Source organism: Sinocyclocheilus rhinocerous, unplaced genomic scaffold, assembly GCF_001515625.1.
Source record: "Sinocyclocheilus rhinocerous isolate Xijiao unplaced genomic scaffold, SAMN03320098_v1.1 scaffold370, whole genome shotgun sequence".
NCBI lineage: Eukaryota > Metazoa > Chordata > Actinopteri > Cypriniformes > Cyprinidae > Sinocyclocheilus > Sinocyclocheilus rhinocerous.
Genome location: NW_015670897.1, coordinates 865,202 through 878,432, shown reverse-complemented (window position 1 = coordinate 878,432; position 13,231 = coordinate 865,202). Strand labels below are relative to the sequence as shown.

At 33.8% G+C, this 13,231-nt stretch overlaps 1 protein-coding gene across 1 annotated transcript in view; it reads right to left on the bottom strand.

The window, feature by feature from the left end:
- Positions 1-2,700: 2,700 nt before the first annotated feature.
- LOC107734368 (carbonic anhydrase 4-like) overlaps positions 2,701-13,231 on the bottom strand; it is a 26,058-nt gene continuing 15,527 nt past the window's right edge. The window contains exons 2-8 of the mRNA XM_016546308.1: positions 9,518-9,562; positions 9,241-9,405; positions 8,324-8,469; positions 6,382-6,474; positions 6,219-6,285; positions 4,756-4,919; positions 2,701-3,151 (exon numbers count right to left, since the gene is read on the bottom strand). Coding sequence (XP_016401794.1) covers positions 2,972-3,151; positions 4,756-4,919; positions 6,219-6,285; positions 6,382-6,474; positions 8,324-8,469; positions 9,241-9,405; positions 9,518-9,562 — 860 coding nt within the window. The 3' untranslated portion in view covers positions 2,701-2,971. The remainder of the gene's footprint in view (positions 3,152-4,755; positions 4,920-6,218; positions 6,286-6,381; positions 6,475-8,323; positions 8,470-9,240; positions 9,406-9,517; positions 9,563-13,231) is intronic.

Below are 13,231 nucleotides of genomic sequence, written 5' to 3'. Positions count from 1 at the left end.
TAGGTGAAATATTGGATTACCACTTTGCAGATGCAATATTGGTGAGCTGTTTTATGATGAGTCTCATGTTAATGTGCGTAGGTTAAATCTTGCAGCTGTACTTTCCAAACTGTATATTTTGACATTTGTTGCGTTTATATTGTTTATTTTCAGTGGTAATAGACATTATGCCATAAATGCTGTTGATGGAGCTGCACTTACTGAACACAGAAGATTCCTTAAAGTAAATAGTAAAAAGTACATCTTTAGCAAAGAGACAAATCCATAGCCTGAAAGACCACCAGTAATGTTACTGCAAAGAGATCTGATGGACGAAGAGTTTTGTGTGATCAATTGCTTTACATTAATATAATGCATATATTTATACTCCACAGTTGTCTGACTGCTTAGTATCACACTTGATTATAACATGCACATCTGACTGGGTTATAATGTCATTACACTGCTTTATCAAAGAGCTGAATTTAAAGAAATTTCTAAGAAATGTTCCAGGTGTAATATATATATTTTTATATTAAATTTAAAATAATTTTTTTGCACTTAAATTTGGAAAGTGTTGCAGAACAGTGTAATTTTAGTATTTTTTTTACTATTATTTTTACTATAATTTTTATATTATTGTAGCTTTTAGTTTTAAGTTTTCATTTTATTTGTTTAAATTTTAGTACTTTAGTTTGAGTTTTAGTAATTTTGTTACGTGTGTCTGTCATTTTTAAAGTTTTTTATATTGCTACGTACAGTAGCTTAAATTTATTTTCATTTAAATTTTAATTTATTTTCATTTCAGTTTTAATCATTTTAGTATGCAAGTTTGTTTCCACCATGGAATAAAAAAATTAATAAAATTGGTATTTGCGACTTGTCTCACAATTCTGATTTGTTTCCCTGCAATTCTGAGAAAAAAGTCAGAATTGCGGGATATAAACTCTGACTTTTTTACTTTGTTTCGCAACTGCAAGTCTGTATCTCCCAATTCTGTGTTTATATCCCACAATTCTGACTTTTTTCTCAGAATTGCAAGAATAAAAATCAGAATTGTGAGATAAAAAGTCACAAAATTGCTTATTAAGTATATATTTTTAGCTCCCATATTTTAGTGCTTCAACTTCTTAAATTCAGTTAGTTGCCAAGGCAATCATTTCTAGTTTTTAAGTTTTTCATCTGATATTTATTTTATTTTATTTCAATTTTATTTCAATTACTAAAAACAATTTCACTGGTGCATAAATTACAGACTCCACTTTTAAACTGTGGACAGCAGCTATGCTCTGTGGACAACAGTTTTGCCTCATTTGTCATAAAAAAATATGAAAATAAAACAGGCTGACTAAAATAATAAGGACTAAGTAATAGGGACTAAATGGGGACATTGTTGTACATTGGCAGTCAATAGAGCTTTTATTTAATTATTGGAATATTCCTTTAAGTTGTCTGGAATACTAAAGAATGAAGGAATGTATGTGATTTAAAAATGAAATGCAGCCATTTATTATTATGCTGGAATGCATTCACTATATCATTAACAGTTACATCATCATAATATCATCAGTGCATTCTGACAGGTTGACAAAACTGACATTTTCAATGTAAATGAAGAATAAGCGTCAATATGCACAGGCAGTTCAGTGATGCTTTGCTGTTGATTTGAGTGTCTAGAGGTCAAATTCATCAATGCTTTGAGCAATAATGCACATAACAAACAGCAGCGCTTAGATGAACATACATACATACATACATGTGTAGAAAAACATACACAAAGATAATGTTGATGTGCGTCATGAGTACAGAAGTTGCACATTTCCCTGTTTGAACGGCCTTCACAGCAAATACTAATCATCATATTCATTTTCTCCAGCAAGAGCATCGATCTGAGACCCTCAAAGTTTATAAAACACAAATCATGTGTCCTCACAACAGACTCGAACAGAATCTTTTTGATATACAGTATAAGTTTGTGCACAAGATGCATGTCTTCAGACGTCTATAGCAAGTCCAGATGTGTGTAAATATCATGCCACAGACTGTAAGTGTTGTGAAATTGTAGTTCATTTTAAGCAAACTCCTATCACAGAGAACACACTACTTTAGCTTCGACCATCTTTATTGACTAGCAATGTGTCTGTATGAAGCAATGCATGTCTGGGTTAAACTTAGAAATGCCAAAGCACTTGGTTATTGTTTTTTCACACTTGGCTCATTTTTAGGGGTCTGAAAGCAGTTTACGAAACTGAAAAAGAAAATGAAATTAAATTTTTATATATGCATACATATTAATAAATAATTTAATTCAGTATGTATGCACGCACATATATATACTGTATATATATATATATATATATATATATATATATATGTATGCATGCATAAATACTATAAAAAAATTATTTATAAATATGTATCCATATATAAAAATTTAATTTTACAATTGAAATTCCTTTTCATTTGAAGCGAGTTTGTTACTTTTAAACTCAACTGTGAAACACACTATGAAAGCGTCAATAGAATTAATGTAAATGTATGTGTGTGTTTGCTATAGCTGGGTTTCTCTCTGATCTATTCTCACGGCTCTGTGACCTTTCACCCTTGACCTCTGTGACCTTTCACCAGCAGAGTACTGATCATCACTGTGTGTGTAAGTAATGCACATCTCCAGCACATCAAAGCCTTCGTAAATATAGCCCGTGTGTGAGTGTGAGTGTGTGGCTGATGTCTATAACAGATAAAGGTCATGCATTTATTACCCGTCAGACCTTCACAGAAAGTCCGAGTGGCTTTAGTCCAGCTCCTATTGATAGCTATGAACTCACATCTACTTGTCATGCAGTCGACTGCTGTGGTCAAATTTCTACACTAACTACTCTAGTATCCTGTAGAAACGGCTTGTGTGTGGTTTTCTTCTGTTGCTCCATTGATTGGCTGAGAACTCATTGTGTTGATTGTGTGCCGGTAACGGGTCGGTCTCGGTCTCGCTCTAGTTCGGACGGGACAGGCCGAGCGCTGCGCTGATGCAGGCCAGAATCAGGACAGCGCTGGCGGCGACCGCTGCGCCGCTGGACCGGTAAACCACGCGTCCGTTACGCGGCTGAACGGGTCTGAACGTTCCCACCATTGGTTTCCCATCGTGGAACTTCAGGGTGGAAAAACCCCGCAGCTGTTTGAAGACACATAATAATCAGAGGTTTATCATGCAGGTTCAAAATGATGACAGGAAGTTCATTTTTTGGGTCAGCTGGCCCTTTAAGTGCTTACTTCTGAGGTCATAATAGAACCAACAGTCGGTTCCTGAAGTAAAAATCCCATTCATTTTCTCCATTTTCTTCATTTTTAAAGATAACTTGTTAACCTTTCAAAACACACCTACTATGAGCTACAAGGTTATTATTCGATGGTATATGCTTTTGTTGTAGCTGTCATTTAGCATTATTTGACTTATCTTTTACAGAATTGGTGGAATTCCTTTTGAAAGCTGTTCATTACCCACGATTCTGCAAAATAATATAAATCTAAACAAGCAAATCATGCCAAAAGAACTCTTTAGTGTCTCGCTACACTCTCAAAATACTGTACACAGATTTTATATATATATATATATGTGTGTGTGTGTGTGTGTGTGTGAGACCCTGGACCACAAAACCAGTCATAAATGTCAAGCCGAGATACAACTATTTGAAAATCTGGAATCGGAGGGTGCAAAAAAATCTAAATATTGAGAAAATCATCTTTAAAGTTGTCCAAATGAAGTTCTTAGCAATGCATATTATTCACCAAAAATTAAGTTTTGATATATTTACGGTAGGAAATTTACAAAATATCTTCATGGAACATGATCTTTACTTAATATCCTAATGATTTTTGGCATAAAAGAGAAATCTATAATTTTGACCCATACAATGTATTTTTGTCTATTGCTACAAATATACCCCAGCGACTTAACACTGCTTTTGTGCTCCAGGGTCACATATTGCTATTAATTTAAAATATATATTGTTTATATATCTGGGTTATTGTAGCTAACTGAAATTAAAACCATAAATCAAAACATTTTGTATTTTTTACATTTTATATCAAAAACGAACTATTTTATTTCAGCTAGTTGCCAAAGCAACATTTCTCATTTTCATTTACTTAAACTCGATGTACTAAAATAACTAAACTAAAACGGAAATAAAAAAGCAATAAAAACGATAAAGACATAAAATTTTTTACAAAAACACACAACAAAATTACTAAAACTTTAACTAAAATAAAAATTTAAAAAGTGGAAAATATAAAAATTAAATCTAATTCAATATATTAATAAAACTTTGATACTAAAATAACACTATTTTATATGACAATCAAATAAAAAATGATGGTGACATATAAAAGTATTAATTTAAACTTCTTGATAGTATATTACAAAAAATAATATAATAATATATAAATAAAATATATAAATTATATATATATAAACATCACCCACACTATTGTATGATTCACTGTACTATCTAGATTCTGAAGTTTCGGTCAAATAAATGCTGTTTTCATACATAAAATGTGCATAAAATGGTTATTTATATACGTAAACATACATGACTGTAACGGCAAAAGATAGCAATGTAGATGCTGTGGGAAAAAGGAATAAAACCTTCTCTCCTCCATCATGTTTAATGTTTATGGCCCGTTCAACTCTGGAATCAAAATGATCTCTGAGTTTAAATACGACTACAGTTTTTTGTATTTAAGATAATGGCATGAAGGCAGCTTCAGTCGTACCTGTTCTCTGTCGAGGGGAATGGGGTTTTCAAACACCGTCCACACCACAGCCTCCGTGCAGCCAGGTGTGGTTAGAGAGCCGTCATACCGGTAATAGCTAGTCATGTTGACTTCAGGCAGAATGAGCTGATTCAGAGAGATCTTACGGAGCGTCGTGTTTCCATCTGCACAAATGAAAAAGAGTTATTCAGACAGTCGTGTGATGTGAGCGCATGAATGTGTGTTCAGGGAAGCAAATTTGTTGAAGAATGTCTCTTCTGCTCACCAACGCTGCATTTATTTGATCTAAAGATACAGCAAAAATTTTGAAATATTTTTGCTACTTAAAAGTATTGTTTTCTATGTGAATATCTGTTAAAATGTAATTTATTCCTGTGATCAAAGCTGTATTTCCAGCATCATTACTCCAGTCTTCAGTGTCACATGATCTTCAGAAATCATTCTAATATACTGATTTGCTGCTCAAGAAACATTTCTGATTATTATCAATGTTGAAAACAGTTGTGCTGCACAATATTTTTGTGGAAACCGTGATACATTTTATTTTTCAGGATTCTTTGATAAATAAAAATAAAAAAAGTACAGCATTTATTTGAAATCGTAACACTATAATTGTCTTTGCTGTCAATTGAATGCATCCTTGCTGAATAAAAGCCTTTGTTTCTTTCTTTCAAAAACTAAAAAATCTTACTGACCCCAAGCTTTTGAACGATAGTGTACTTTTAAATATTTCTATAAATGCATAAAGTTTCCTATTATGGTTAGTATTAGTCTATAGTAATTATATCTAGCTTTATTTGTCTAAAAATATCTATTAAGTTTCCATGTAGATTGCAATTTTTTTTACATTTTTTTTATTAAAATTAATTTTAATTCATTTCTCCCTAGATGTTATTTAGGGAGGACAATGACAAAGATGTTTTTATAATTAAAATAATGTTAACTAATTTCACAAATTAAAAGTGTGCAATTTCTTTGCTACTAACAGCACCAAGCGGAACAAAATCATGAAAAATAAAGATAACAATTGTTTCCAGATAGTCCTATTGTCCCTCAAGCTCGCGTCATTGCTTGAGTCATAATCTGGCATGTCGTGTCGCTCAAACAAACAGATCAATGTTATGAAAGCGTCAGTGTTTCACTCTTCAGGAAGTCAAACTACTGAGTCTCTGAATATTAAACTGACACAAACTAGTTGAACATTGAATACAAGACACACTTCACTCTTAAAGGGATATTCCAGGATATATTCATCTTGATCAGCACGCTTTTGATCAATGCAGACAATGCATTCACAGTGATTTAAATAGAGTAAAGAATCAGAGCACCATGCATAGATGTTTAAAATATACAAATGCACATATTCAAAATGATTGTCTGTGTTGATCGACAGCATGTCACATATCATGGAATATTGCTGAAATATTGCAGAGATGTTGCTCAGATTGAGGTTGTTTTCTTACTTGTATTCTGGATGCTGCGCAGGCCGTGTGTGAAGAGATCGTACTTTCTGTTTGCGCTGCTCGACTCCTGAAAGTTTGAAGCAATGTTGATTTTTTCAAAGTCATCTCTGAGCAAACCGAACAAACTCATATTTCTTGATTTTAAAGCACAAGCGTTTCATACCTCGTAGAAGAATCCCAGCACCGCGACTCCAGAAGGATCTCTGAGTGCGTCTTCAAGTCTGTTGTGTCTTTGTTTCATGTGCACTATATGCAGCTGGTGAGAGAGTAATATACATAATAATACATCTTTTTGTTTATTTGCAAAAAATAATAATTTGGCTTAATAAAACTAAAAAATATATATATATAAATAAAAACTTTCTATTACAAAAAGGGTTACATAATAATACATCTTTTTGTTTATTTGCAAAAAATAATAATTTGGCTTAATTATTTAATTGGGGGGGCATGTTAGCCATAGTTATTGGCATCCCTAGAAATTCTTATGAGTAAATTATATCTGAAGTATATTCCCATTCATATTTAAATTTTTTTAGAGGTGACTAGGAGCATGAAATTGTCTAGCCATGACTTCCTGTTCCACAGGATTATAAATATGAGCAACACAAAGGCCAGATTCCCTTAATCATCCATCACAAGGAGTAAAACCAAAGAATATAGTTCTGATGTGCAGAACATGATTGCTGAGCTTCACAAAATGGAAAGTGGCTTTAAGATCCCCATTTCCACCATCAGGGCAATAATTAAGAAGTTCAATTTAACTAAAGATGTTACAAATCTGCCTGGAAGAGGACGTGTGTTTATATCGTCCTGATGCACGCTGAGGAGGAGAGTTTGAGTGGCCAAAGACTCTCAGAAGATCACAGCTGGAGAATCACAGAGATTAGTTGAGTCTTGGGGTCAGAAAACCTAAAAAATATATCAAACGGCCCCTACATCACCACATGTTGTTCAGGAGGGTTTCAAGAAAAATTCTCCTCGCTCATCCAGAAACAAACTCCAGCATATTCCGTTATCAGACACGACTGGAACTCAAACAGGACTGGCTTCTATGCTCCTAAAAAATAGCTTTTTGGCAGCAAACACACCAGATGCATTTGGTGCAAACAGGGATAAAAGTACCCCATGTCCACGGTTAAATATACAGCTGGATCTTTAATGCTGTGGGTCTATTTTTCTGCCGGAGGTCCTGGACATCTTGTTCAGATGCATGGCATCATGGATCCTATCAAATACCAACAGATAAAAAAATCTAAACCTGACTCTGTTAGGAATCTTATAACGGGCCAAAGCTGGATCTTCCATCAGGACAGTGATCCAAAACAAACATCCAAATCAACACAAAAATGTGTCACTGAGCACAAAATGAAGCTTCTGCCACGGCTGTCTCCGTTCCCTGAGCTGAACCCTGTAGAAAATGAGTGAGGTGAACTGAAGAAGCACCAACATGGAGCTGTGAATCTGAAGGATCTGGAGAGACTCTGGATGAAGGAATGGTCTCTTATAATTTATATATTATAAATAAATATATTATATTATTTTATTATCTTATTAAATGTATTATTTAACTTACATTCTGCAAAGGACTAATAATAAGGTTCAAATAATCCATTTAATGTCAAATAACTTTACAAAATAAGCCAAATAAGCTTTTTTCTTCACAAAATGTCATTTTCTGTCACTGTTTGGATGTAATAAAACCACCAAAGATATAGCAGAAAACATGCATTTTCTTCTGTCACTGACAATAATTCTAACCTTGATATCAGGATTAGGCATAAAATAACATCATGCATGTGAAAATGGGCTGAGAATTGATCATACAGTTGTAATGTGGCTCAGATCCAGACAGGAATCGTGTGTTTGTGGTGTTTTTCTGCTGATTGAGGGAGAATACAAGACTTCTTCACCTTACAAATGGTTGTCGAAAGCAAAAATGCTACAAAATGCATCATATTTTGTGAGAAGGTGTGACAAACTCGAGCAAAACAGACACTCTTTTTGGAGTCAGCAGCACAAAATTAGTAAGAAACGAGTGTTGGGTTTCATTCAGTGAATCTGTTGCAGGCTGGTGTAGATCATTGATAGGGTGTTGTTCGCACCTCCATAGGATACTGCTCTCCATCGACGGTGTGTTCAGATCCAGGACCTCCGTTGGTGCCCCAGTGGAGGTGAAACTGAACGGCCTTGTATGTTTCTCCCAGGTTTCCTCCATACACTGTGGCTGTGATGGGTATACTGACCTGAACTGAGATGGAAAACACAACATTACAGTCCAGCATCACACAGACCAGTTTGTTTCTTCATCAGATTTGGAGAAATGTAGCATTGCATCAGTGTCTCAGCAATGGATGTGAATGGGTGCCGTCAGAATGAGAGTCCAAACAGCTGATAAAAACATCACAATAATCCACAAGTAATCCACACCACTCCAGTCCATCAGTTAACATCTGGAGAAGACAAAAGCTGAAACAAATCCAGCATTAAGACGTTTTTAACTAAAATACACTGAGTCCATAATCCATAATAACGCTTTCTCCAGTGAAAAAGTGCATCTCCTGTTGTTCTTCACTTCAAAATCTACCCACATATTTGTTTAGAGCTGTTTTGGCTTGTAAACGGTGCTTGATCTGTGCAGATTTCTCTCCTGATTCAGACCAGACCATTTTTTCACTGGAGGAAGAGTTATTATGGATTATGGACTTGGATTTTAGTTAAAGACGTCTTGATGATGGATTTGTTTCAGCTTTTCTCTTCACAAGATGTTAACTGATGGACTGGAGTGGTGTGGATTACTTGTGGATTATTGTGATGTTTTTATCAACTCTCATTCTGACGGCACCCATTCACTGCAGAGCATCCATTGCTGAGACACTGATGCAATGCTACATTTCTCCAAATCAAAATCAATCAAAAACATTTAAGGAGCTCAGCAAAGCATAACAAAAGAGACATTTCAAGCTACATGCTCTACATCAGACTAGATTAGTTTAGTTTTTGTCTTCAGCTGCTGTCTTACCCGAGTGGCCGTTGTTCTTCATGGTGCTGTCGAATACGGTCTGGTAGCCGGTGAATTTGAAAGGCGTCAGCCGCTCGTCCAGCTTGGTTTTCTTCGTCACTATGTTGATTGGTGACTGTCTGTTCTTCCCACAGTCTGCACTGACTTCACTCCATCGGTCTGGTCCTTAGAGCAACATGGAGAAGTTACGTTAGATTTAGTTTAGATACTGTAAACGAGCAAAGTGTCTAGAATGGCACATTAAGAGACAGAAACGGCACATAGAGGCTCAGTGTACCTTTACAGTGGGATTCACAGCTCACTTGTGTCTGGTAGCACCAGTCTGTATGAGTATAAAAGATGAGTTAGTAAACTGAAATGCTTTATTTAGATAATTTTGCATTAAAGCTTGATTTTCATCAATTTTATGCATCTTTTGTTAATCAATAATCATAATAGATCTTCTAGGCATAATACACTCCCGGTCAAAAGTTTGGAATAATTAAGATTTTTGCAAGAAGTTTTTGCAAGAAGTCTCTTCTGCTCGCCAAGGCTGTAGTTATTTGATTAAAAATACAGTAAAAACCGTAAAATTGTGAAATATTATTCCAGTTTAAAAGGTCTGTTTTCTATGTGAATATATAATAAAGTGTAATTTATTTCTGTGATGCAGCGCTGAATTTTCAGCATCATTACTCCAGTCTTCAGTGTCACATGATCTTCAGAAATCAGTATAATATGCTGATTTGCGGCTCGAGAAACATTTCTGATTATTATCAATATTGAAAACAGTTGTGCTGCTTAATAATTATGTGTAAACAGTGATAGACTACCATTCAAATGTTTGGAGTAATAAAAATAAAAATAAATACATACTTTTATTCAGGAAAAATAACACATTACATAGTTTTAAAGTGACAGTAATTAGTTTTATAATGTTATAAAATATTTATATTTTCAACATTGATAATAATAAGAAACACAACTTCAATGTAATAATTGAACACCAATAATAAATGATAGTAATTAAACACCAAATCAGCATATTAGAATGATTTCTGAAGATCATGTGACACTGAAGACTGGAGTAATGATGCTGAAAATTCAGATTTGATCAAAGAAATAAATTACATTTTAACATATATTCACATAGAAAACAGTTGTTTAAAATTGCAATAATATTTCAAAATTTTACTGTATTTACTGTAAGAATATTAGAATGATTTCTGAAGATCATGTGACACTGAAGACTGGAGTAATGATGCTGAAAATTCAGCTTTACATCACAGGAATAAATTACATTTTAACATATATTCACATAGAAAACAGTTGTTTAAAATTGCAATAATATTTCACAATTTTACTGTATTTACTGTATTTTTGAGTAAATAAATTCACCTTTGATAAGCAGAAGAGACTTCTTTCAAAAACATAAAAAAATTGTAATCATTCCAAACTTTTGACCGCTAATGTATTAAACAAGTTATTAATTCTAATGACTTCATTCTATTGACTCGTCCAACAGGAAAACCCCTCCCTGCCGCTCACAATGAGCGCAGACTATATTGAATTGTTATGAGAATTGTTGATAATGACAAAACTATCTTCATATTCTTAACAGAAGTAACTAACGGGATAATGTTTGAGTTCATATCGAGATCTTTGACTTTCAGTTGCAGATGTTGCTGCACATTTGAGACATTGCTGAGATCTAAAACGACTTTGGAAGTTGGCCAAACCTCTTTAAAGAGAAAGTGAGGTTAAAATACACGTCACACAATTGAGGAAGGTCATTTCTTGGCTAATGCAAGTGATGTTTCTCTTCCGCAAAGAAGTTATTCATTCATAAATTGATTTGGTGACCTTTCTTTGCCCTCTTTGTCAGAAAGAGCTCATATGATCTTGAATTGACACTGATGACAAAACATTTCATTAAAGGAAAGAATGACAGTAAGTGTCTTTGTGTTAAAAACTAACAAAACACTTCCTTCTGCATGTGATTTGTGTGTTTCTGTGACCTATTACTGGTATACTGAACTAGATAATGATCATATTTAATAGATTTGACTCTGTTAAGTGTGCAATAAAAACATTTTATTTTTAAATATGCATTTTTAATCAGAATATCAGCCCATTTGCATGTTCACATCCATTAAACACTGTGATGATTTATATAGAATAAAAACAACAAATTCTGCCTAAAATAAAATAATTAAAATGTCTTGCTTTTACCATCTCTTTATACATTTATCTGAGATTTTTATATATATTTTATACATTTTTTTCTGAGAATTTGTGCCTCAAAAAAAATTTGTAAAAAATAAATAATAAAAAACACAACATTACGATTAATGTATTTGAATTGCACATGAAATTTCCATGCATTAGCATTACACAGTTTTAACATAAACTAATAGATTTAATGTGATGCTAATGTGAATAACTGAATGGGTTTTAAATGCATATCATCAATAAATACAGTTTGTTTAAATAACTGAATATTGCTTGTTCCACAGCTAGTCATATTTTAACCATGTTAATACTTTTTAACCTAATAATATATTTAATTGTTTTCACAACAAACAGATTTATGCTGACACAGTTTTTGTTTTATCCAGCTGTATTTACTCAGTGCAACTTATAACATCCAAGTGAAAGATATAACACCAACATGTAATAAAAATAAATAATAAAAAACAGTATCACTGAAAAAGGATCAGCCCCCTCCTAAAGATGACTTGTAAACTCAATCAGGTGTAGCTCATCACCTTCTCAATGGCACACAAAGCCATCTGACTTTCACCTGTGATCAGCTGTGCTCATTTTGATCAGCTCAGCATGAAAAGAGCTTTCCTGCAGCATTTCAGACCTTGGTAGTGCAACTGAAGCAAACAATCAGCTATGAGTGGCAAGACACTGTCAAAAGATCTCCGGGATAAAGCTGTGGACGGGCACAAGTCAGGAGATGGAGACAAACATTTCAAATGCGAATAACGCAAAGTCTAGATGTGCAGAGTTAGTAGAGACAAATCCCAGCAGAATAAAGGCTGTAATTAAAGCAAAAGGTGGTTCAACAAAGTACTGACACAAGGGGGTGATGCTTTTTCCAAATCAGTGATAGTTTATTTATTTATTTTCATCTTCATTTCAGACGGCAAAGCAACAAAATGTGATTATTTTAAAGGTGGGTTGATTCTTTTCTATTCCGTGTGTGTGTGTGTGTGTGTGTGTGTGTGTGTGTGTGTGTGTGCGATATCGTAATTGTTGTTTTAACGATTTGACATTATCGAGTATTTTGCAAAAACCTTTCAAAACATTCCTACAGAGCGCACGCATGCATTACGTGAAGTCTAGACTAGTGCGCGTGGCGTGCATTTAGTGTGTTTTCTTTCACTGCATGATTCAGTCTATTAAAATGCATTTAGAATGATCACAAATTCAAAAGAAAATGGGGAGAGAAAACGTATAAATTTATATCATTTAATATAGTTAATCAATATCACGCAGAAAGTGCCGTTTTTTTCTCCAGAAATGACTGATCACAAATAGCCTATTGATTTTTTACAACAGTTCAAAGAAAAAGATGTTAATTAAGATACTTATGTTTTAGACATTTATATTTCCTGTTTTTGCTCTATTTTGACAACAAAAATAATTCCAAACACAGCCACAGCACAGTTTTGCGTCTCTGAGCAACATGACGGTGTTTCGTTCCTGAATGAATCAACCGTTTAAATGATTCGGTTAAATCGCAATAACTCACTTATTAACAGTGACTTGCTGCCACCTACTGGTGGTTTTAATTTCACATTTAAAGTTTCTTTTTATTATTTAGATAATTTCGAATAACAGTATTCAATGTTTTATGTTTAATATATCAAAACATTTGTATGCATTTGTAATTGCAGGTTTAAGCATTCATGTCCTGCACTAAACAGTAGTGTGTAAATACATCTAAATGCCACTTCAGACGCAGCTTCTGTGTTTCCTCTGCATTGCAAAGATGAATTTT